This window comes from Podarcis gaigeae (genome assembly GCF_964106915.1).
Source record: "Podarcis gaigeae genome assembly, chromosome: 5".
Classification (NCBI taxonomy): Eukaryota; Metazoa; Chordata; class Lepidosauria; order Squamata; family Lacertidae; genus Podarcis; species Podarcis gaigeae.
In genome coordinates, this window is record NC_139681.1 from 70,364,502 (window position 1) to 70,387,913 (window position 23,412).

Sequence of the window (23,412 nt, forward strand, 5' to 3'; positions counted from 1 at the left end):
GAAAACAAAATTAACTAATCTGTGGTCTGATATGGAAAGCAAGGCTAATGAGTTAGTAATTTTTCTGTGGTTCTGACCTGGTGAGAAGCCTCAAGAGCTGAATTTAAAAATAAAAATGGAAGCTAACAAAAATATTTTGCATTCCTTGAAACCAACCCATATACACACAGGAAGATCTAACCCTTTGGATGGATTTTGCTCATTCTGTGTTGCTGTTGTTTCCTAAGACACCTGCTCTTCTTGGGAAAACAATTAAAGTAGGTGTAATTAAAACAGCTGTAATTCATTACTGGCCTCACTGCAGAGGAACACTAGCACCCTTTCTTAAGAAGTCTTGATGGCGGGCAGAAAGAGACAATTGTTCAAGTCACTCAAATGCTGGTGAGAACACAAAGTGCCCACTAAACAAAACCCTCCACCCAAGAGCATTATTGTGTGACAACCCCATGATTAAAATATCGGGGAAAGAAGCAGCGTCCTTTCCTCCTGTCTTTGTTACCAGTGAGAGCTGCCCTTGAGTCGTGGCTGAATACAATGGAAGTAATGGAGACAAAGACAAGATTTAATTAACTGTCTCGGGAACTATTTATGAAGAGAGAGAGAGGGAGAGGGAAATGCTGATAACAGCTAAGTTGACAAGAGAGAGAAAATTACTGAGAACTGTAATTGCTTTGCACTTGTTGTTTGGGTCATTTGCACAAAGGATGTTTTTCCTCCCAATGAGGTAAAATTCAGAGAAGTTGGGGTCTAGACTGCTAGACCTTCTCGCCGCTAGAAGCGGGAAGCCCAACAGTTTTAATCCAGATCTCCATTTCTCGAAAAAGAAAACCTTGACTTCTTCAAACACATCCCGAATTTTCGAAGGCTCTCTGCTTAAGGCTTAGGGGGAATGCATCAAAGGGAAATGGAGCTGCTTTCAAAGTCATCTAATTCAGAAGAAAAGAACAGCCAAGGAGGGAAATGTTAATCTGAAAGTAAGCACATCTTCTGCCTAAAAGAGAGACCCGGGGACAAATCTCTCCAACATGGGCTGCATGTTAATCAAGCACCAGTCCTGGCCATATTTACCTGCCGTCAATATTGTGGGAGGAAATCAGTATTCTGTTTAACCTCTGACCTGCTGGAACTGAAGCAGACAAAGAACCAATCTGGAGCCATGGGAGAGCGTAGCCAAATAGCAAACTGCAGGGAGCCGATTGTTAAAGTGACATTTGGCTCTGGAGCAGGCAGCTTCATTGGGACAAACTGTTATTCTCTCAAACAAGGCATGAAGAGATAACACCATAAAATATGAACAAAATGGAACTTGTTTCCTTGCCACTAAATTGTTAGCTTTATGGGACTTCATGCTGAACAGTATGAAAAAAAAAATCCAATTTGCTTTGAAGCGCATTAGTCTGTCTAACATCCTAATTATTGTTTACATTGCCATTTGACTTCTATTAAGAATTGAATAATTACCTAGCACTTCATAGTTTTAAAAAATACAAGCAAACAGGATTATCTGGATAATTAAGACACTGTACCGTGGATTTGTACGACTGCTGAGTAAAGTATCCCTGCCAATAAGAGAAGTTAGCCTTATCAATGGAATTGTTTCAAATGATGCTTTAAGGATTTTAAGCAGCTGGCAGTCCATAGCTTATTAAGGATACTGGAACAGATTTTGATGAGTCTGGCTTTGCTTAAAAGCAGTTAGAATGAAGATAATTAGTCTGGACCTAAACCTGAGCACAGAAATGTCTCATTCCCTCCATTTTCCACAAACCTCCTTCATCTCACCAGGTGATCTGACCTTTGCTCACTGACAGAGCACTTTTAATGCCCATGTAAAATTTGGCAATCACAGTTTAGAGATGGGAACTGAGACTGGAATAATGTGCCACTAAACTGAGCCACTACCTCCCATTTCCAAGTCCGGGATTCTGTTACAATGTTTGAGATATCAAGCTCTCTGCCCCTTGCCATCACTCCTGAGCAAATGAGCACTCCTTGAATACTGTATGTTCATGCATAGGGGATGGGAGCAAATGAAAACTGTCCTTTTGCTCAGCTGACAAAGGTGATAAAAATACCCACAATGCTGCTGTTGTTTTAATTGTCTAACAATTCTACACTCATGCTTGGCAAGTGCTGGTACCAATTTAGTTCCTAGAGGAAAGGGGACTCCAAAGCAGAGCTGTCAAAATCAATACAGCACAAGATTCAAGGCAGTTTCCTTACTACTGCAAGTACTACGATTGAGGAAAGGTGTACCTGGTTAACATTCTTTCCGTAATGCTACTCTGAAATGGCATCAAAGCCTCCTATGACAACCAAAGCAGACAGGAGAGGTAATCACATGCATGTTAGATATCCGTTTGCCCCCATTTTCATTGGAGGCCATCAATAACCTGTAGACAGAACCTCAGATACTATCTGCTACTCAAGCCTGCCACTTGGTGCCAAATTGCATGCATTATTTCCCCTGATTAACACATGCATAACACACCTCCAGCCATAGCCTGGCAAAACCATTTTTGAAATCAGATCCCACTCAGCGACTCCTGCACCCAAAGGCCACTTCCAAAAGCAGTTAAGGGAACCACAGCATCTTGCATTTGTTTTTCTCAAAGCCTGAACCCAACCTCCATTAGTAAGGAGTGGCAGTTGCTGCACTGGGTCCCCTGGAATGATGTGGCCAAAACCCACAAAATCCTGAGGCCCGGAAACTTACAGATAAATTGACAGGAACGCCAGATGACAGGCAGGAATGTCAGGTTCTGAATCATTTATAGCTCTGAGGTCATAACTATAAGGAGGATGTGTCATTTACTTTCGGATTAGCATCTATGACTTTGGGAGGGAGCATATCTTCAAAGCAGGGCCCAACTGAAGCCAAGGATCATTAGGATACAATCAGAAAAAAGGAGTTTTGTCATTCCCAGAACTTGTATGCAGCTCTCAGACATTATCACTATCCATTCTTATTTCTATCAATGTGCTTAGGAATGCCACCTGTTCTGCATAATAAAGGATTGTCCCGTATTTCAATATAAAACGATACATGCAAGGCTGGGGAACCTTTGACCATCCAGATGTTGCTGGACTCCGACTCCCATCATCCCTGGCCATTGGCAATGCTGATCGGGGCTGATGGGAACCATATCAGAAGGATATCTGGTGTGTGAATCAGGACTTATATGACTGCATCCAATGACATTTTTGAATTAGGAAGAGGTGCGCAGACCATCTTGAAAACTTAGAAGAAGTGTTCAATTTTATAACTTTAGAACAACAGCAGGGCATTATTTAGATGGAAACTACTTTTACTGAGAGATTAAGCCAAGTCTACTCACCCTCTCAGTGCAGCAGCGGAGCAGAGCGTTGGAGGCACTCCATAGGGCCCCCAATGAGGGAGCTCAAGGTCATAGTCTGACCTGGGTAGGCGGCAGGAGATAAGCCCACAGTACCTATCAGGAGCTGGATCCAAGCCTGCTCCCTAGATTGGCCATGGGGGGTGCAGGGAGGTTTCCCTCAGGTCTGCTCTGGGGCCATTGAAACAGCCCGTACCTGGACCCCCTACCTGGGTTTTCTTCTTGTTGGGCCACAAAAGATCTAGAAAGCTTAGAGGAAGTGCTCGATTTCATAACTTGAGAACAACAGCAGCAGAAGTACACAAATTCTTTAGATGGAAACTACTTTTCCTGAGAGGTTAAACCAAAAGCCAGACAAAAGGTGCCTCTTGGTATTATTTAATCCTAATAGCCCTTCCAATTATACTGAGAAGCAAATGGTCTCACTTCCTTCAACACTGCTCAGGCCTGAATCGAAGCTTCTGCACGTTTCCTTGTTGTTTTAAACCTCTGCTTAATTACGCCACATGGCCTGACACTCTGCAGTTTACTGCTCTGTGAAATTAACTTTGAGTTAAACGCTAATTGCACATCAAAAAGCTTTGTGTGCATATTCACGGGGGGCAAAAAATATGCCCTTTTCCTGTTATTTTTTAGAGAAAATAGATCTAGCATGGATTTTGGTTCAGATTTCATACCATTGATTTGCAAGAGACAAAATGAAAACAATCCATACTTGAGGGGGTTTCTTTTGTAAATGAAGTGTGTACATGCTTCAGGTCGATAAACCTTTCAACCAAACTGTCCCAAGCATACCTGTGTTTTGGCACCATTTAATAAAGTTACAAGTTACATGTAGGCTGCCACAGGCTAGCTGGTGTCATGTGGGTCAAGGGCTGTGGCGTTTGTGGCTTTGAGGTACATCCGGCAAATGGTTGTCTTATGTGAATGCATTAAAGGAGGGGGGAGGTGTTAAAGAAACCTCTTGTGCTGCAATCCTACACATTTTGCTAGGTGCAAGTTCTATTGAACTCTGAGAGATTCACTTCTGAGGGCCCATCTGCACTATAAATTTCAAAGCAGTATCATACCACTTCAAACAGTCAGGTCTTAGAATCCTAGAATCACAGTTGGAAGGGACTCTGAGAATCATCTAGTCCAACCCACAGCAATGCAGGAATATGCAGTGGTTCCATATGGGGATCAAACTTTCAACCTTAAGAGTTATCAGCACCATACTCTAACCAACTGAGCCATCCCTCCAGAATGCTGGGAAATGTAGTTTGTTAAGGGTGCTGACCATCAGAGACCTACCAGAGCTATAATTCCCAGAGAAATATAGCACCATTAAGAAACTATCATTCCTAGGGGAAATTGTTTTGGAGAGAGGGGGAGACATGACTGTTATGATACTGTTTTCAATGTATAATGCAGATGGGGCCCAGATAGATATGCCAGAATATAATATTTGAAAAAAGAAAATAACTGTATATGTAATGCATCACCAAGGGCTACATCTCTTTTAAGATTTTCTTTTTTTGTAAACAAGAGTAATTTTAGTTAAGCTGATCAAACTAATATTATTTTCATAAAGTTGCCATTTCAGTTCTTTACCCATCAGGTTTGATTTGCCTTTTAGCAAGGCTTAACACAACACCACTTTACCCAAGTTGACTTGCACTCAGTGTCCCTTTATTCACAAAACCTTGGAAACACTAATGAAGTTCACACCTAAAGTGTGAATTCTCCATCTCAGTAGTCAGCATTTCCCCATCCTCAGTAGTCAGCATTTCCCATAAGGCTGAGAGGGCCTCAAGGCCTGTGTGCGTTTTTGTGTGGAAAGACTGGGCCACAAAGAGGAATGGTGGGCAAATATGCACTCCCTATCTCTTAAACAAAGAGCTTCGATCAAATGCATTTGCATGAAACTCAAGACTTTAGGATCTGCATAAATAGAAGGAGCTTCTCCTCTGGGCTTTCCAAAGGAAGCGCTTATCTCCTTTGTGAAAGTGGGAAATGGGTGGGCTACTTTGCATGAGGATGTATACAAAATATGCAAATGAGGAATCTGCTGCATGCAAAAGGCAAACTGGCCAGACAGCTGACAATCCTCATTCACAGGGGAAACCTCATCCCTCTCCACTGGGAGCAATGGGAACGAAACCAACATGTTTGCTTCCCAGGGAGAGTGAAGCAGATCCTGAATATTCATAAAGTGACCATTTAGTCATGGAAGTGTTAATTATTTCCAGCTCATGAAACTATGTGACCTCACCTGCTCCCACAAAGTATATCAAAAGAAGAAAGCAGAATCAGATGAAATGAGAGCAGAGTTTGATCCACAAGTTTAGGGCAATGTAGGGAGGAGTGAGAGAAAGAGCGATTCAAAAGACATAAGGGATGGCTGAAGTCTTCCTTTATCAAGTCCCCTCAAAGCACCAATAAAGATCTAAGATCAGTGGACCAGATACAGACAAATAGCCCATGGAAAAGCCAGGCTGTATTTCTATGGCCAATGCTACAACTTAGAAAGAACGTACAAGATTTCGTGCACTGTAACTGGAAAGACGGAATACTATTCAGAAACCTTAGCCCAGAGTTTGCTACGATTCACATTTAGAAAAAGAAGGACTACAAAATATTTCAGTGGAGGAAAAACAACCACCCAACAGCAAACAACTGCCACAAATTTGTCTCTAAATAATTTTTATTTAAAAAAGCCAACACTTCCCCCATTTAAAAAAAATAAATTTGATCTTTTACACACACAGACACACATGCTCACACCTACATACCCTCACAAAGATGCACTCCCTTATTTTCAAGCAACCAGTTATGGATCGTTTTGCTATCCTGGATACATCCAAAAGCTGATAGGCAAAGTTACTCATGAGCATGTTGATTTTAATAAGAGGAAGAAGCAGAACTGCGGTTTAGAATTGCTTTTATGTATATGCTATTTGTCTACAGAACAGGCAGCAACATTTTAAAGATGTGTTCTATAGGGAAAAGAAAAGGGTGAATTCCTGTTTAGGAACAACAGGAAAACTTTACTCCCCTAGTGCAACAAAAAGTTCTTATACGAGTATTTATTTTATGGCATCTAAATTATTCCTGCTTAAGGTTCCTGTTACCAAAGGCAGAAGGGAAAGAAGGGATATCCTAAACTTGGCAAAAAGAAGACGATTTCAAAAACGTATCTTAAACCTTGTGGGATGTTCTGCCAATTGGCTTTATAAGTTTTCTAAAAGAGAATATGCATACAACAAAATGCTGAAATCTTGGGGTGTTTATGCAAAATGTAATTAAAATATCTGGATTTTATGGTGCAGTGACCTTAAATGGGATACATAAAATTTAACTTACAGGTTTCACTGCATCAGAACAATTACAGAGAGATGCAATTCTATTACTTGCTTGATTTAGCATCTTCTCTGCTTTTTCCATATATTACATCTACTTGCTTTGATAAGGAAATTACACAACAAAAATCAAAACCACATTGAGCTAATGTGTAACAAAACAATTTTAATCACCAATGGCATCTTTTAGCAAAAGAGCATCAGCCAACAGCTACATTTCCCCCCCTTAAAGCAGTAATTACCTTAGCTTTTGAGATATGCCTCGAATATAAGGTAATTTCATGTTTCATTAATAATATTTCCCATGCAGTTCTTATTCTCTTTTTGAAACACAACATTGGTTTGAGGAAATCAAGTGTACATTTCCTTTACTTATATTTAAAATTACAGGTGCAACTTTCAACACACACGAGCAATATTCTCACAACGATAGATTGCTAATTTTAAAGACAGACGTAGTGGAGAACTCGTAAAAAAAAGATTATTGGGTTTTGTTTTGTTTGTGGATCTTGGAATCCTGCTTCTCCCCTGATTCCCTGCTCTCTTTTTTTGACTACTGCCAAGTCCCCACAGAATAACTCTCCTTCGCTGAAACCACTCAGTAGGTTCAAGCTTCTGTTAACCCCAATAACACGTTCTTCTTACTTAGGAGAGACAACTGAATAGGGATGGGGGGAGAGAACAAGGTTTCCATTTCAGAAAATGTTATTCAAGATCCAGACACTAAATGAACTCGCAGCTGCTTTGGGGTGCTACCCAGGCATCACCTGGTAGACTCGACATGTCTTCTTTTATTTTTCTCGTTCTTTCTTTCTTTTAAAAAAACCTCAATTAACATACACTGCTGGATGAAAGAAAGCCAGTAGGAAATACCTTTTGGTCCCCAAAGTTCTGAAGACTCCAGCAGATGAGCAATGTTACATCTCAAAACAACAGAGGCACCCTCTGCCTCCACACCCACCCACCCATCAGCCAGCCTGCCCAGTTTTGCCCACCAAGCCTTTGTCGAGCTTTTAAGATCTTAATCAATCTTAACTCTGACCTCAGGATCACGGGAGGAAGATGGATGAGGAAGTGAATGACCTGTGACCTACTCCTACATTTGTCCTGCCACAGCCGTGCTGTTGGAAAATCAGTCTGGAACCTGTTCACAGCCCTCCAAGCTTACTCTTTTATAAGCTTTTGTGGACTTGAGATGGCTTTCTTTCTTCTCTTTAGCTGGCTGCCCAGTTCTATAACAATGCTTTTGGCTCTCTAGATGGTGTTTATTTTCACACAAAAATATTAAAGGGAAAGAATAGTGATTACCGAACACCAAATAACCAAACTCAGCCTCTGCAAGAGCATGCAAATCCAAAGTCCTCTGATTCACCTGTACACTAATAGTTTGGATTCCAAGTAAACATGGCCATTAACAAGTGATTCATAGCAAAGCCTGTGGGCTTAGGGAACAGTGAGAAAAACATTTGTCTTGGAACTGGAAGAAATGTTTTTTTTTTTGCAAGGAAAATACAATCAACAACTGATGAAATGGCTAACAATTTAAGACTGCTTGCTGGATTGTATTTTCTTCCAATGGAACGTTTAATGGGAGGGTTTTAAAACACAGGAGATGCAAAAGACAAAAGGTTTCTTTCTTCCTTTTATACATGATCTCATCAGGATTGGTCATTAACGTAAGGTGTGAATAATCAGTTTCCGTAAGTCCAGTAGAGCCGAACAGAGAGTTACCAAGTATTTTCTGTGTCAATGTCACTTTCAACCACCTACTGCTTTTTAAAAAAATGTGGGGGGGGGGGCTCCTGAAGTTCCTGCCCCAAAAGATCACAAGTGATTTCTCCCACACAACACTCTGGCTGTCATGTGATTAGATAATAATGTGTGGGTCATTGACTAAGGAGTGTTTTAATTTGGCATCAATCAGGGTTAGCCAATACTGCCCCTAACACCCACTTTAGCAGAATGCAGAGTAATCTCTTTGCAAAGCACAACTTTCTAATTTGGTACACCTGCTCTCCCACCAGCTAAACCATGCAAAAATAAAATGAAAGAAGTATTGCTTACAAACTAGGAAAAACAGCAATAATTTTAAGAAATCTTTTTCGATGCTAACACATCTCCCTCCCCCCAAAATCTACTCAGCATGACATCTGCATGTTGGTAACAGTTTGTTTGTTCTTGACATGCAAAGGTTTCCAACTTCCTGCCCACTCCAAAAGACAGAATAATTTACTCGAGACATATGCCTTGTCATCATGCAATTCATTTTTCAATTCTCACTCCAACCTTTCATAATTGTGTTGCTGATAAGATATTCTCATCTCTCCCACCCCCTACCCCTGCTTCCCCTCCACTGACATGAACATATCTGATGGAAGTATGATAGCAAAGGAAAATGTTTGCGCTCAGAGCTGCGTTCCTGCCAACTCTTAATTTCAATGCATAATAATGAACTTCACATTGCCCATAAATGATCATATAAAAACATCTCGGTATGAAATGCTGTGCAGGAGGAAGATGCCATTTTGCACCTATTTTACAGACATCAGTGCTATGTTTTGCTTTTTCCTATACCACATATATTGCAAACACACATTTTTTTAAAAAAAAATCATTACCCTTAACAAAATGCAATTAAAATGAATCAGCCTCGGCATCGCTGGGCCTCATCCGTTTAGCAACATATACAAAGAGGCATTCATTTGGCAAAAAGAGCCATTAGAGACTGATCCTGAACATGCGACTAAGGGGGCACTCAAGCCCATAATCAGTAATAACCTATTTATAAAATCATGATAATGTATAACTAAAAATCACAGGCACCCACAAAGGCGATTTAAATCTCCCCTCCCTTTTCTTTTCTTTAAGATAAGCTGCCTTTTATAAGAACCTTAATCCTTAATTCTGCAGAGAAGGGGGAAAGGAGGGGGGCAAACAGATGACTTCTTGCATTTCTTAGAGTCTCCTAGCATGCTCCTTTGTAAAGGAAACAATGGAGACTTTCTGAGAAATAAAAATATTTCACAAAAGCAGCCATGTCACGTATTCAAGGATTATTTCGTGAAAAGTTATCAAATGAGACACTAAGAGTCATTCCTTGGGGCCCCTGAAAAACAAAAAGAAGCTTCTGTCTTCTGCCATGAAGGAGGAGACAGCTTGTTGCTGCTGTGCCTTTTCTTTTAGCCAGAATAGCATTCTCACCTTTTAAAAAAAGAAAGGAAGAGAAATTGATTCTGCCCCTTTAAACAGCACTGGCTCAGATAACATGGCTTCCATCCTCATTCAAATGTGAATGGGGAGATGAAAGCCAGTTCTAATCTACCCTCTGATAGCAAATGTGCCGTGCCTTCTGCCGATTATGGTGGTGCCATTTGTGCTGTCAGTATTATGCACTCCTTAGCCCTGCCACCTGGAACTACTGGACTTCCTCATTAGACCCCTTCATCCCATTGCATCCCACAGGGACTGCTAATTACGGGCAGCCTTCCACTGATTCTCATCTCTGATTCAATTATGAACACCAGCCCCTAATGAACTGCACAATGCAGGGGGGCCCTACCTTGGCATTCTCCATTGTGCTCTTCATACCCAGCATTGCACAGGCAATTGCCAATGGGTACCAGCCATTCACCATCTGCCCCGCAGTACATCTTTGGCACATCCTTCTCTTCGGAATTGTTCACACAAGAGCCGCGAACTTCCACCAGAGAGGATGTGTCTGCCCCGGTGATGGTGTCCGGAAACTGGGCCAGGTTACGGACTGTCAGCGGGCACTTCTTGTAGAAAACGCGGACAGACACCAAGGCAATGCAAGCGCCAACATCCTGGAAAGCCAGATAAAATCCCTTCTTGCTCAGGGGCCCCACGTCGCGGATCTCTGTGTTGAGCTTCATGATCCTGTCTCCAATGTCCACCTGAGTGAAGCTCTCGTCGGCCGCGATGGTGTCAATCTTAGCAAACTGGCTCTCGCGGATAAAGCGCTCCTTATCGTTGCTCGACTCGTAGTAGTAGAGGTTAAAAGTCTCTTTGCAAGTCCCCATGACACCTGGCAAGCTGTTGCAGTCTCTGAGTGTGAACTTGATTTCAATATAAACCCTTTGAGCCCCTTCGCGGGGAATCCAATCAGTTCGTAACCAGTTGTTCTGACTAGACTCCATCACGTTGCAGACTTGATAAGTGCGGATTGGAGTGTTTTTCTCATCCATAATACTCACTTCCTCCCACTGTGAAGAACCAAAAGGGACAAACGTGAGACAGGAAGAGTGTGAAAAGCATAATCAAACCTTGCTACCGCCAGATAAATTAATTCCTCTCTCCCCCAATTGGCTTCCTTTATTTCTCTTTATACCGGAAGCCATTAAAAAAATCAGAACATACAGGGTGCTTCAAACACATGAGCAAAATAAAGCCATATACTAAAAAGGAAATCAGGTTTTAATAGCAGCCTAATTGAAGACCTCAGGAAAGTGATATTTTCCAAAGAAAAACGGATATATGCTAGCTTGTAATCAACCTTAATATGCCATGATCTGAATGGACCCTCATAGCTGGGAGTCTTATAAAACCCAAACACTGTGCAACCTTAACAGGTATTCTACTCTGCATGTAAATTTGATTTATTTTTTTAAAGCAAGATACAAAGATATAAGGTGGCAACCCTATACATATTTACCTGGGAACAAGCCCAAATATGTCTTACTTCTGAGGAATTAAGAATGGGGTTGCACTATAAGAAACTTGCCCAGGGTTGCATGCAACATGAGTGGCAGAACAGGAAACAAGAACGAGATCGGCTCAATATCTATGAAGGATATTGCAATACTATCTGGTGACTATGATAAAATAACAGCACATATATGGAAAGGAAAGAAAGGCTGCAGCTCTGTGGCAAAACACCTCTGCATTCAGGTCCCCAGACTTAATTTCTGGCATCTGTAGGTAGGGCTAGGAAAAGACCCCTCCCTAAATCCCTGAAGAGCCGCTGCAAGTCCGTGTAGACAACACAGAACTACCAATTGTCTAACTTGGTACAAAGCAGTTTTCCCTGTTCCTCCTCTCTCAGTCATCCTTACAGCAACCCTTGAAATACAGAGCAGAATCATTATGTTACACATGTAGAAGGGAGAGACCCTGGCTGTGGCTGAGAGAATAGCAGCTTGCCTAAGCCACCTAGTGATCTTATGGCAGAGGAGAATCCACAATTCCATTAACTAGCACTCCCAGCTATTACACTACAACCGCTTACTGATCCTCTCTCACTTTCCAGAATGACTCGTAATGCCCAGCCCCAGCCCTATTCAACCGCCTTCAGTCATCAGCAAATACCTATTACGTCCATTGCACAGACTAACTCAACCTTCACATGCTTGGTCCCCTGCAGTAATTCTGGACTACAACCCCAATCAGGCACAGTCAGCATAGCCATGCTGGTGGGGCTGATGGAAGTTGCAATCCAAACCATCTGCAGGACACCAGATTGGCAAAAGCTGAGCTATCTGAAGTTCTCAGTCCATAAAATATATTTGTGTGTATATATGACATCAAAGTGCAAGTAGATAAATAGGTACCGCTCCAGCGGGAAGGTAAACGGTGTTTCAGTGCACTGCTCTGGTTCGCCAGAAGTGGCTTAGTCATGCTAGCCACATGACCCGGAAGCTGTACGCCGGCTCCCTTGGCCAATAAAGCGAGATGAGCACCGCAACCCCAGAGTCATCCGCAACTGGACCTAATGGTCAGGGGTCCCTTTACCTTTACTATTTCTATTCTAAGGTAAACGTAAAACGGTAAAGGACCACTGGGTAAGTCTAGTCAAAGGCAACTATGTGGTGCGTTGCTCATCCCTACAGGCCAAGGGAGCCAGTGTTTGTCCGCAAAAAGCTTTTCAGGTCATGTGACCAGCATGACTAAACCACTTCTGGCGCAACAGGACACCATGGCGAGTGTCAGAGCGCACGGAAATGCTGTTAACCTTCCTGCCACATCGGTACCTATTTATCTACTTGCACTGGTGTGCTTTCGAACTGCTAGGTTGGCAGGAGCTGGGACGGAGCAACGGGCTCTCACTCCGTCACACAGATTCCAACCACTGACCTTCCAATTAGCAAGCCCAAGAGGCTCAGTGGTTTCAACCACAGCACCACTTGCTTCTCTATCTCTATAGCAAGCACCTTGGAACAATCACAATGAAATGCAAGCATACCTATATTTTTTTTCTGGCTTGCACCCGCTGGTTCCATTTCAAGCATTCTGGCTTAAGGCACCACAAGACAACACAGTATTACACAACAGACCATGCCTCATAAACCTGCATTGCCTAACTGAAAGGTGAGCTTTCTTCTTAAATTCTGGACTGGTTTTTAAAAAAATAGAATGCCAAACATGATAATAACCACCCCACAGAAAAATGAAACTTTGATTAAGAATGAATTAGATTCTGTATTATCAAGCTGCATTCCGGCAGGAGTGTGATGAACATATCATAAAAGAAAAGGAGAGTGGAAGTGGTCAATAAGAGCTTTGAACATTGTTAAATGAGATTATGTTAATCACATGATACAGAAAAGAAAGCTACTGCTGAGGCCTTTTCTGTCTCTTCTTTTTGAGAAAGGAGCACCGTTCTGCTGAATTAAGGTTCAAAGGGTAGGAAGGACCTTTTTTTCATTTATGCAAAATAATAGCTAAATTCTAAGGTTCCAGCTTATACAATGAAGAATGCAGGGAGTGGGGGGGGGGGGGAATGGAACAGTTAGAATCCAACTCCCTGGCAATCAAGTATTAAACATGCTCTGCTAAATGGACACTGTAGGACCCAGCCTACAACTCTAATGCATCCTGTACATTTCCATTAAGGTTTGTAACCATTCCAGTCCTGTTTAGGTTAAAAAGAATCTAGTTTGATAGCTGGGTCAGCTTATAGATCTCTGGCCGTCACCAGAGTCAAAAGGATCGTATCAGAGTTATTGCCTAGAGAAGATGCTTGCAAATCCACACACACACACCCCTTAAAAAAAGGAAAGAGGGGAATAAATCAATAACCAGGGGAAAATTGGAAAGCCATTTATCAGTGTAAAATGCTAACATAATGTAAGCAACAGAGTTCTCTAATTTACAACTGCCATGAAATTAGCATTGTGTTACAGTCCTGCCCTTTATGATCTACCACTTTCCACGTTATCAGCCCTTAGTCTGTGCAGGGGCGAGGGAAGGAAGAGGAGAGGGAAATAAGAATTGTCCATGGGATTTCCTTTTTGCCTCTTTGCACAAAAGAAGTTTGGCTCCAAAGCCTATTGAAGTCTATGAAAGGAACATGGCTGCATTCAGTAGCTCCTTGCTGCAAAAACCCTTCTGACTTTCTCCCTTTTGGTTTTTGTTTGACAAGAGGTGTTTGTTTATTTATAGACATTTGCCTCAATATATTTGAGGCAAATGGCCCAATACTATAAATGTCCCCACACACATTTTCAACCGTTATAAATTTGAAACGTTAAATGTGTTGTCAAAAACAAACACTTCCTCTCTTTTTTTTATTTCAGCTTTCTAAACCAACTCTTCCCATGGTTTAATAATCCCACAGTAAAAGCATTCCAGACCCAGGATTTCCTTTCAACTGTGAATTTTAAAGGTAAATCATTAATTAAATTTATAATGTAACACATTCATTCCTCTAGGGCTACTATAGATTTAGTAATAGCGCTATTCACTGGTAAAGTGGCCTATTTTTATCTCCAACGTCTCATATTAACACATAAAATACTTCACACTTCAGGAATGACCTGTTCTGGATCCATAAAAAGAGGGTGGAGCCAAGGGCTTTGCAACGTACAGTGAGCTTATACACAGTATAAAATGAAGGCGTCCTGATCTGCGAAGGCTCTATACCTTTGGGTGTTCTCGAAGGCAGAGGGAGGGAGAAGTGTTACTTTTCCCAGCGCTTTGAAACAAATCTGCAGCATATGCAGCAATACGAAAGCACTTTCAAGGCACTCCTGCAGACAGACTTGAAGACAAGACTAAGCCCTCTTGATTTTTCCCCACTGCCAACGTGAAAAGGCAGCACACAGAGACATGGATTTATTGAAACTAGTCCTCTTTACGTTTCTCCTCAGACTTCGTATGTTACGAACGTAAGTCACAGATACATACACTCACAAACACCTTGAAAATTAATATAGGGACATCCTCTGCCAATCAGTCACAATTGCTGACTTCTTCAAAATGGCGATATTTGAATCTATAGAAGGGATGTCCCATGGGTGCATAGAAAGAAAGACTAATTCATTGACCTTTCCAGGGTATAGGATTAACTGAGATGCCTGACTCTCACCCAGATAAAGCTGTACCTTTCCCCACTGTCAAAGATGAGGGCAATTGCCGGCAATCAACAGTGAATGTGTGCTGTCTGCACCGCCAGAGGCCTGTCAATCATTCCCCTTTTCTAGGGCTGGGGGAGGCAGGCAGGGAATGGTTCCAGGGACAGCACAGTGTGCACAGGCAGAGCAAAACCTGACTGCAGTCAAGTTCGGGCAGAGCAACAATGGGAGCAGGACAATACTGCATTTTCCCATGATAGGGCTAATTCAGAGCTTATGCATAATGCATCGCTACATAAACAGCCTCGCATTCCTTCCATTTGTCACCATCCTCCCCGCCCACCACCTTTCTTCTTCTTTTTAATTACAGGACCGACGGACGTCCAACTACAGTATATTTCATTAGCCCATTGAAGGAATTTGCCTTCCTGTCTATTATATAACTGGCAATCTTTCCAAACTTTAGTGCTTTTTTTAATTATTTGGACTTAGTTAGGCATCAATTGTTTGCCTCTAAGCGCAGCAAGAAGAGGTTTCCATTTAATTTTAAAGGGATTTGAGCATATTTGAATGGAAATACCATGTGCATTGTTTCTCTCTCCCCCCCGCACCCCGAAATTGCTCTTAATATTCACCCTGCAAATGTGGCAGTGAAAATAAGGTGGCGGTTTCTATCTGCACCTCTCCCCACCCCCGGTAATTAATAAAAATTCCTGATCCCATGGCATGCTGGGGACACAGTACCTACAGTAAGAATCAGGGTCTACTCAGCAGTTCTTCAGCAGACTTACTGACTGCATGGAATTTGTCTACAAATCCTTTGCTAAATTAAGAGTGAACGTCTGCACAGAATCCTGACTAAGCTGAGATTCCGTTCTCTCCCAGAGTCCAGATCTGCAAATGTGTTAAACATTCACCATTCAGCAATGGATTAAGAAGCAGCTCTTGCTCTGCTTTGCTTTATACACTGCACTGCTGTCCCCCCAAAAGCAGAGGTTTTGATTTTGATTTTTTAAAAAAAACAAAGGAAAGAAACCTTGTGGACTAGAATATCTAAACTATTAAGGTAGCATTACACCTTTGGAATTGTCCTAAGCTGACACAAATCCTGCCATCTGGGAACTGGATAGTGGTCACCCTAAATCAGGGCTTGGGAACAATGGAGCCCTCCAGAAGGTGTTGGACAACAAAATCCATTTGCCATCATCCATGCTGGCTGAGCCCGATGGGATTTAGAGCCCAGCAACATCCGGACAGCCACAGGTTCCCCATCCCTGTTCTCAATGTAACTCCACTTCTTTGGAAGAAGCACGTGTAGACATTTATTGTATCTAAGGCCACAATCCTATGCAAACTTACCTTGGAGTAAGCCTCACTGAACCCTCAGATACTTGCACCCGAGTGAGCCTGCATAGATGCCTTGCAAGGAAATAAACCTCACTGAACTATACTTTGGGATAAATATTCTTAGGGTTGGGTTGTAAATATGTGTTCTTTGATCAGATTCTGAAAGTCTCTTTCCACTCTCTACGGTTTCCTTCTTGACAGAGCAATGCATTGGGAGTATAAGGTTTCTCCAACAAAGTGTAATTCACATCACAGGCTACGGAAGAAATGTGACCTTCTCCCCACAATCAACAATAATCGAGCCATTAGGATTCACCAGAAACGTACTAATCATTCCATTTTACCTAGAGGATCAGATAGGGATGCAGAACTTACCCCTCCTTCCAACGGGCTTGCTATCCACCCAAGTTCACCCTGAACAGATCTGGAATCCAATAAGGTAACTGCAAAAAGAGGGAAACAAACATAAATGACAAGTTACACTTACTGAAACTCAGGCGAAGTTTTTAGAAAAAAATTACCTGACTATTTCCACATGTGAAAAGAAAGATCCTCACTCAGACAAGATTTATATCAACACTTTGTTTTTTAACCAGTCACGCCAGTGGTCATGGACTACTTTCAATCAGAGATCAATATTTATTCAAACTTTGTGGCTGTGATCCAGTAAAAAAGTTACATTAATCAGAAATGAGTCAGATCCCTGCCCAAATGCTTCATAATCATGCATACTCACATACTTGGGAGTAAGCACCCTGTGTTTAGACTTACTGCCTAGATCTCATGGTGGAAGGTAATGAGGCTTCAGTTATGTATGGTTAATTTGTTAATTAAATGCAACTAACTCTTTTATGGATCACTGAATTTCCACAATGCTGAATGTGATACACACATCACGGTAACCTTTACAACACTCCTACAGGGCAAGACAAATTTAGTATTCCCATTCTGCCCCTACTGCCACAGTGCCTTCCTAGTGCAAAGGTATCCCATGTGGTATGGCCATGACTATTGGCCATACTGGCTGGGGCTGAAGGAAGTGGGAATCCAACAACTTATGGAGGGAACCCCATTGACCCTATCCTAGAGTCGCCTCTTGACTGATAGCTCAGTTGACAGACTCTTAATCTCTGGGTCCTGGGTTCGAGCCCCACACTGAGCAAAAATATTCCTGCACTGCAGAAGGTTGGAACAGATGGCCCTTGGGTTCCTTTACAATTCTATGAATTGAGAACCTCCATATGCTCACAGCCCATTCTCTGAACTACGCCCCACAACTGTACAAAAGGTGTTGCAAGGCCAACGGCCTGGTGGTTAAACACTCAAAGAAATCAAGTAAAAAAAAAAAAAAAACTTACTATTGATAAGCAATGCTTCTATTTAGCCCTCTCATTTATATGCATCACAATCCTATCTGCACTGAATCATAAGCCCCACTGTGTTCCATGGGGTTTATTCCCATGTAGACGTGCCACTGGTTTTAGCCATGCAGAACACTCTTGTGAAGAAAGTATGACTGTCGTCTTCAAGGGACTTGCTCACAAAGAGCAAGCTGAGGAAGAGTGAAAGGACAGGCTTATATATACCTGTGGTGGGAAATGGGGTACATAACATGTAGACACTCCAATAATAAGTATCATGAAAGTAATTTCATTTGTCTTGTAATAAATGTCCTTGTTTACACCATCCGTCACTTCTGTTTCATGAATTGCACATCTCTTAGGGGTATGTCGGTGAATTTCTGAAGCAGGTGGAGCACACAGCTTGACATATAGTGTAATCCAAATTGGTGTATCACTGCCACCATAAACACTGAACCCAATATGTTTTGTTACCACCTTCTAGGTGTTTAATGACACTTGCAATAAAAAAAACAGGTGTATTTTCCTTTTAATCCACCTTCCAGGGTAATATTTCTAGGAATAAGAGATTGGATGCATTGAGTGAGGAGGGAGGGGGTATTAATTCTGTAGGAAACAAAACAAAAAAAGGTGTGTGGGGGGGGAGAGAACCTAAGGGTGTACTAAGGCCCACCACTGCATTCTTTGTACCTCCTAAGCCTCTTGTTAAAGATGGAGTAAGAGGTGGGGACATAAAAATGGCTCCCCTGGTACAGATTTAACTTAAAGACGCTGAGACATTCAATGAAATCTCAGCCCCTCAGCGTTTCCCATAGTCAGACTACAAAAACCACAAGTTCTAAATAAATCATAAATAAGGGTTTCAAACTACAACAAACAAATGCAACATCCTTTCTGACTGGAATGGTTATATTTTATTTAGTTTGTTGTTGTTTTTCAGCCAATAATGATCATTTGCAATTTCTGCACACATTGCCTCTTTCTCCCTTTGGAAGATCAAGAAGAACCAACCAAAAACTATTTTAAGAGAAACAGAGAAAGAGACAAAGCCTTCTCAGATTGGTCCAGCGCTCCTGCACCAGAGAGGACAAGGCTTTTCCATCCATTGGAATGAACGGAAAACAAGACCAGGAAAAGAGGAAAGTGGGAAGACAGTGTGGCTGAGTTGCTGATGGCAAAGAAAATGATGAAAAACAAGGGGGGGAGACAGAGCATTGCATTTTTTAAAAAATGCAAGAGTGTAGGGATATCTCAGGCACAGGCAAATCCATCTGCAAAATGCTTTGCCTCTCGCTTTCAAGTTTAAACTGCACATTGCCTGCATCTGTGCTCTTCTGTACCAGGTGATTTCCAGGCCTCTGACATTATACCATGGCCAGGTTTGCCCTAGGAGTTGCAGGAGCCAAATCGCGAGCAGATGGACACACACGGGCATCTCTCTCACACACACTCACAAACAGGGAGCAGCGCAGACAAACACACCCCTTCTTGTCAAGCTGGTTTAGGAACGTGCAGGCCACCTGGATGTATGCAAAGCCAGACAGGTGCTCCAGGAAACTGCGTGTGTGTGTGTGTGTGTAAGCGGCCGCGTGTCCCGGGTTACGTAACATCAGTCTTAATGAACACCAAGATCTTTAGGCTTCATTCCTTCCTCATCATCTTTCCAAGACGAAGACTAGTAACAACAACAATGTCCAGCTCGTACACCCTCCGCGGAATGCAGCAAGCCAGGAGGTGCAAGCGGGCGCGCGGACGGAGCAGGGAGCGAGGGTTGCGCTTTGAACTTTAGGGCTCTAACCTAGATTTTACACGGGTGCAAAAAGGGAAGGATCTGGCCCCGTCCGCAAAATAAAAAGGGCCTTTTTCCTGGCGTGGCGGCGGGTCCCGCGGCGTGACTTGCGAGCAGGTCGGCTCCAGGCATCTCGGAAAATCCAGGTCAAGCTCCCACGCGCTTTTGCGCCGCGCGCGCCGGGACGTCGCGTCTGCGGCAAACGCAGCTCCCCAGCAAGGCGAGGATCCGAGCCCGCCCCGCCGCCGCCGCTCCAAACTTCCACCTCTCGCCGTCCAGGGGGCGACGCGATGGTGCGGGCGGACGTGGGGAGTCTGGCTGCGGGGCGAAGCTCCGGCAAAAGGGAGCAGGACGGGTGGGTAGGTGGGTGGGTGGAGAAGCACCCTGGCGACGCTTCCCCTTCGGCTGTCCAGCCTCGCTTGGCACGGAGGGAGGGAGCCCAGCCGGGAGGTCGTCCATCGGTCCGTCCGGAAGGCAGGCGCCTGGGTCGAACTTTCTCCTGGCCGCACAAGTTGCCTGCAAAGCGCGCGCGCTGCCGGCCGCTCACGGTCCCTACTGCTGGAAGACGGTGTTGGGGGGGAGCACCCCAAACCCCGGAGATAAAGAGGAGATGGATGGAGCCTCGGATCGGCCCGGGGTACCAACCACTACCAACCCCCGTCGCTTTTTAAATTTTATTTTCCCACTCACCTTCGTTGGCTGGATATACCCGAGAGCCGGTAACCCCCTCGCAAATCCCAAAGAGAAGCGGCAAGACGGTGAAGAAATATACAATCCCAGCCATGGTTTTTTGGTGCCAGCGCTGCTCCGGTCTCCTCTATCCCAGTGGAATAAATGCTTAAATTGGGAGTGCAGCAGGCTGTAGACATTGCCAAGGGGGCGGGGGAGGGACCGTGACGTACAGCCGTCCATCAAGCCCGCCCGCCTGTCGGAGGCGCTGCTCGGGAAGAAAGCACCGCCCCGTCCCCCTCGCCGCCCCGCCCCGTCCCAAGCCGCGCCTCCTTCCCGCCCGTCGCCTCCTTCTCCAACGGGGCGAAAGTGTCTGAGCGGCGACGGATCCTCTCTCTTCCAGGCTCGCCTTTCCCCGACCACAGGCATCGCCATCCCCGCCGTCCTGCTGAAGAATCCCTCCGAGCCGGGCACGGAAACGCTGCTCCGTGTTCATTACTTCACACACACAAACGCCCGGCGCGCGTCAGTACAGAGCCCGCGTTTCCCGGGGCTCTTTTTTGGAGAGCAAACAAGCGAGGTTTTGGATCGGATTCCTCTGGAAAGAAGCGATTAACAAAGCGCCTCCTTTTTTTAATCTTTGATGAAACAACTGCACTCCCCTCTACACAGTTTCCTTTAAAAGGATACTAAGAATAACAGTAACAGCAAACAACTTGACTAGCTGAATGATATTTAGATAGATAATATCTAGGATGCGGTGACCAATACGGCGCGAAATGATTTTGCGCGCGGGGTACCTGCCTGCCTGGCGCGCGCCGTTTCCTCGCCATCTAAACCCGGGTTTAGATCGCGATCCTTTTTTCCTGGCAGAAAAATCTCTGGATGAAAGATCTTCCCGGGGGGGGGGGAGGGCGGGTAACGGTTGGGTGGAAGGGAAGGAGGAGAGGGGTTTTCTGTCCGGTGTGTGTGCGTGCGCGCGCGCGGCATTGTTGCAATAAGCTGCCCGTCACCTTTCCAAACCGAGAGCGCTAACTGAGAAGCCAAGTTATTTTTCCACCACTCCAGTCTCTCCATTGACAGGCAGACTGTTTTTAATCGCCTTCTCGGCCAAGCCGGTTTTGTGCAAGTACAGTAAACGAATAAAAAAGGATCACACACCGACACTGCGCAGCCGATCCCGGTGATCCAGAGACACTGACGGCACGGGAGGCGTCTGAAAACTTTTTTGATAAACAGGAAAAACAATGGGGAGCGAGGCGCAGGAAATATGTGCGTGGCGTGTGGTGCCCATTTATTGGAAAACCCATAATAGCCAGGCATAGATAGATCTCTTTGGGGAGGATTTCTCCGAGTTGATCACCACCCGCTCTCGCTTAACTGCAGACGACCGATGAAGCGGGTGTCACTCACCCCCCCCTCCCTCCCTGGGATCTTGCATACATTTCAAGCGCCCACGGCTTGTGGTCTTTTACATACGCCAGGAGTGATCGCAAGGAAAAGTCCACGAGGGGAGAAAGGAGCAGGCAAAAGAACCCATGAACTGGTGCGGGTGCGTTTCTTTTATTTCCCCCCTCCCCTGAGCGGAAAAGGGCTGCGACCCACACAGAGAACAGGTTGGGGGTAGATTCCTGCGCTCCTCATTCACGCCAGCCAGGAAGAGCTTCCAACATAAACCAACAGCGCCCCCTCGTGGGGTGCCGGTTAGTGAAGAGAATGCAGACAAAGACGTCAATGTGACAAGGTAGATTTTTTTAAAAAGTGTTTGCATCAAAGTCTTTGCTCCCCCACCCCCGCCGCCCAACTAGAACCAAAAGGCAGCATCAATATAATATGCCTTCGCAAACAGCTTCTTTTTTTAGATCTTCAGCAGCACTGCAAGAGATTTAAGATTTAAGCAAGGAGTTCTGTCAGGGCTGACCGGTCCCATTTCTCCACCTGAAGCTAAAAAGGGAAAGTTGCCACCTCCCCCTTTCTCTGCCAGCCCCTGCCCCACCTATTGGAGAGGGTCGCATGGCTTACCAGGGTCCCATGGCTGCAAAGGCGGATTTCAGGTTTCAGTGTGGTGATGAGGGGCATCACCCTGGAATGTGAGGAGAGGGAGACTCTGTTTTGGCCAGTAGGCAATGGCTTTTTTCCACCTGCCTTGCCACACCCTCCATCCCTAGGAGCCTTCAGAACCATAGAATCTTAGAGTTGCAAGGGACCCCAAAGGTCATCTAGCCCAACCCCCTGCAATGCAGGAATCTCAGCTAAAGCATCCATGACAGATGGCTATCTAACCTCTGCTTAAAACCTCCAATGAAGGAGAGTCCACAACCTCCCGAAGAAGACTGTTCCACAGACGAACAGCTCTTACTGTCAGAAAGTACTTCCTGGTGTTTAGTCAGAATCTTCTTTCTTGTAACTCAAAGTCACTGATTCAAGTCCTACCCTCTAGAACAGGAGAAAACAAGTTTGCTTTGTGACAGCTCTTAAGTTATTTGAAGATGGTGATCATATCTCCTCTCAAGTCTCCTTTTTTCCAGGCTAAACATACCCAGCTCCCTCATAAGAGTTGGTTTCCAGACCCTTGATCATGGTAGATGCCCTCTTCTGCACACATTCCAGCTGGTCAATATCCTTCTTCAATTCTGGTGCCCATGATTGGATACAGGATTCCAGGTGTGTTCTGACCAGGCAGAATCAAATGCATCAGCAGCACAGGTGAAACCAGCTACCCCTGATGGCAAACTCAGTCTCTCTCTCTCTCTCTCTCTCTCTCTCTCTCTCTCTCTCTCTCTCCCACCAGCACCAATTCCTTCTCTGCAAACAGTTTCAAAGCCCAAGAACAGGCACCCCCAAACCTGGCCCTCCAGTTGTTTTGGGACCATGGCTCCCACCATCCCTAGCTAACAAGACCAGTGGTCAGGGATGATGGGAACTGTAGTCTCCAAACAGCTGGAGGGCCAAGTTTGGGGATGCCTGCCCAAGAAGCTCTTTTCAGATTTCTGAATGCTGACATCTCCCCCTCCAAATGCTCTTTATTTAGTTTGTTGCTTAATGTTTAAGCGGTGCAGGCTTAGGATCAGAGGTGAAGGGCAATCCCATTTTTCTTTTTTTAAAAAGAATAAGTCCAGTTTATTGTATTACCTAGGGACAGATCCATATGGCTCGTGTCAGCTGACAAAGGCCGGGCTGCAAAGGAAAAGCCCATATGAGATGGTAGGGGCAGGCAGGCAAACGAGCCCTTGACAATGT

The 23,412-nt window shown here is 44.1% G+C and overlaps 1 protein-coding gene across 2 annotated transcripts in view; it reads right to left on the minus strand.

Moving 5' to 3' along the window:
• The window catches only part of EPHA4 (EPH receptor A4), a 154,068-nt gene extending 133,720 nt beyond the window's left edge, over positions 1–20,348 (minus strand). For both annotated transcript variants that reach the window (XM_083742079.1, XM_083742080.1), the window contains exons 1-3: positions 20,194–20,348; positions 16,729–16,796; positions 10,257–10,920 (exon numbers count right to left, since the gene is read on the minus strand). In XM_083742079.1, coding sequence (XP_083598205.1) covers positions 10,257–10,920; positions 16,729–16,796; positions 20,194–20,287 — 826 coding nt within the window. In that variant the 5' untranslated portion in view covers positions 20,288–20,348. The remainder of the gene's footprint in view (positions 1–10,256; positions 10,921–16,728; positions 16,797–20,193) is intronic.
• Positions 20,349–23,412: the final 3,064 nt, after the last annotated feature.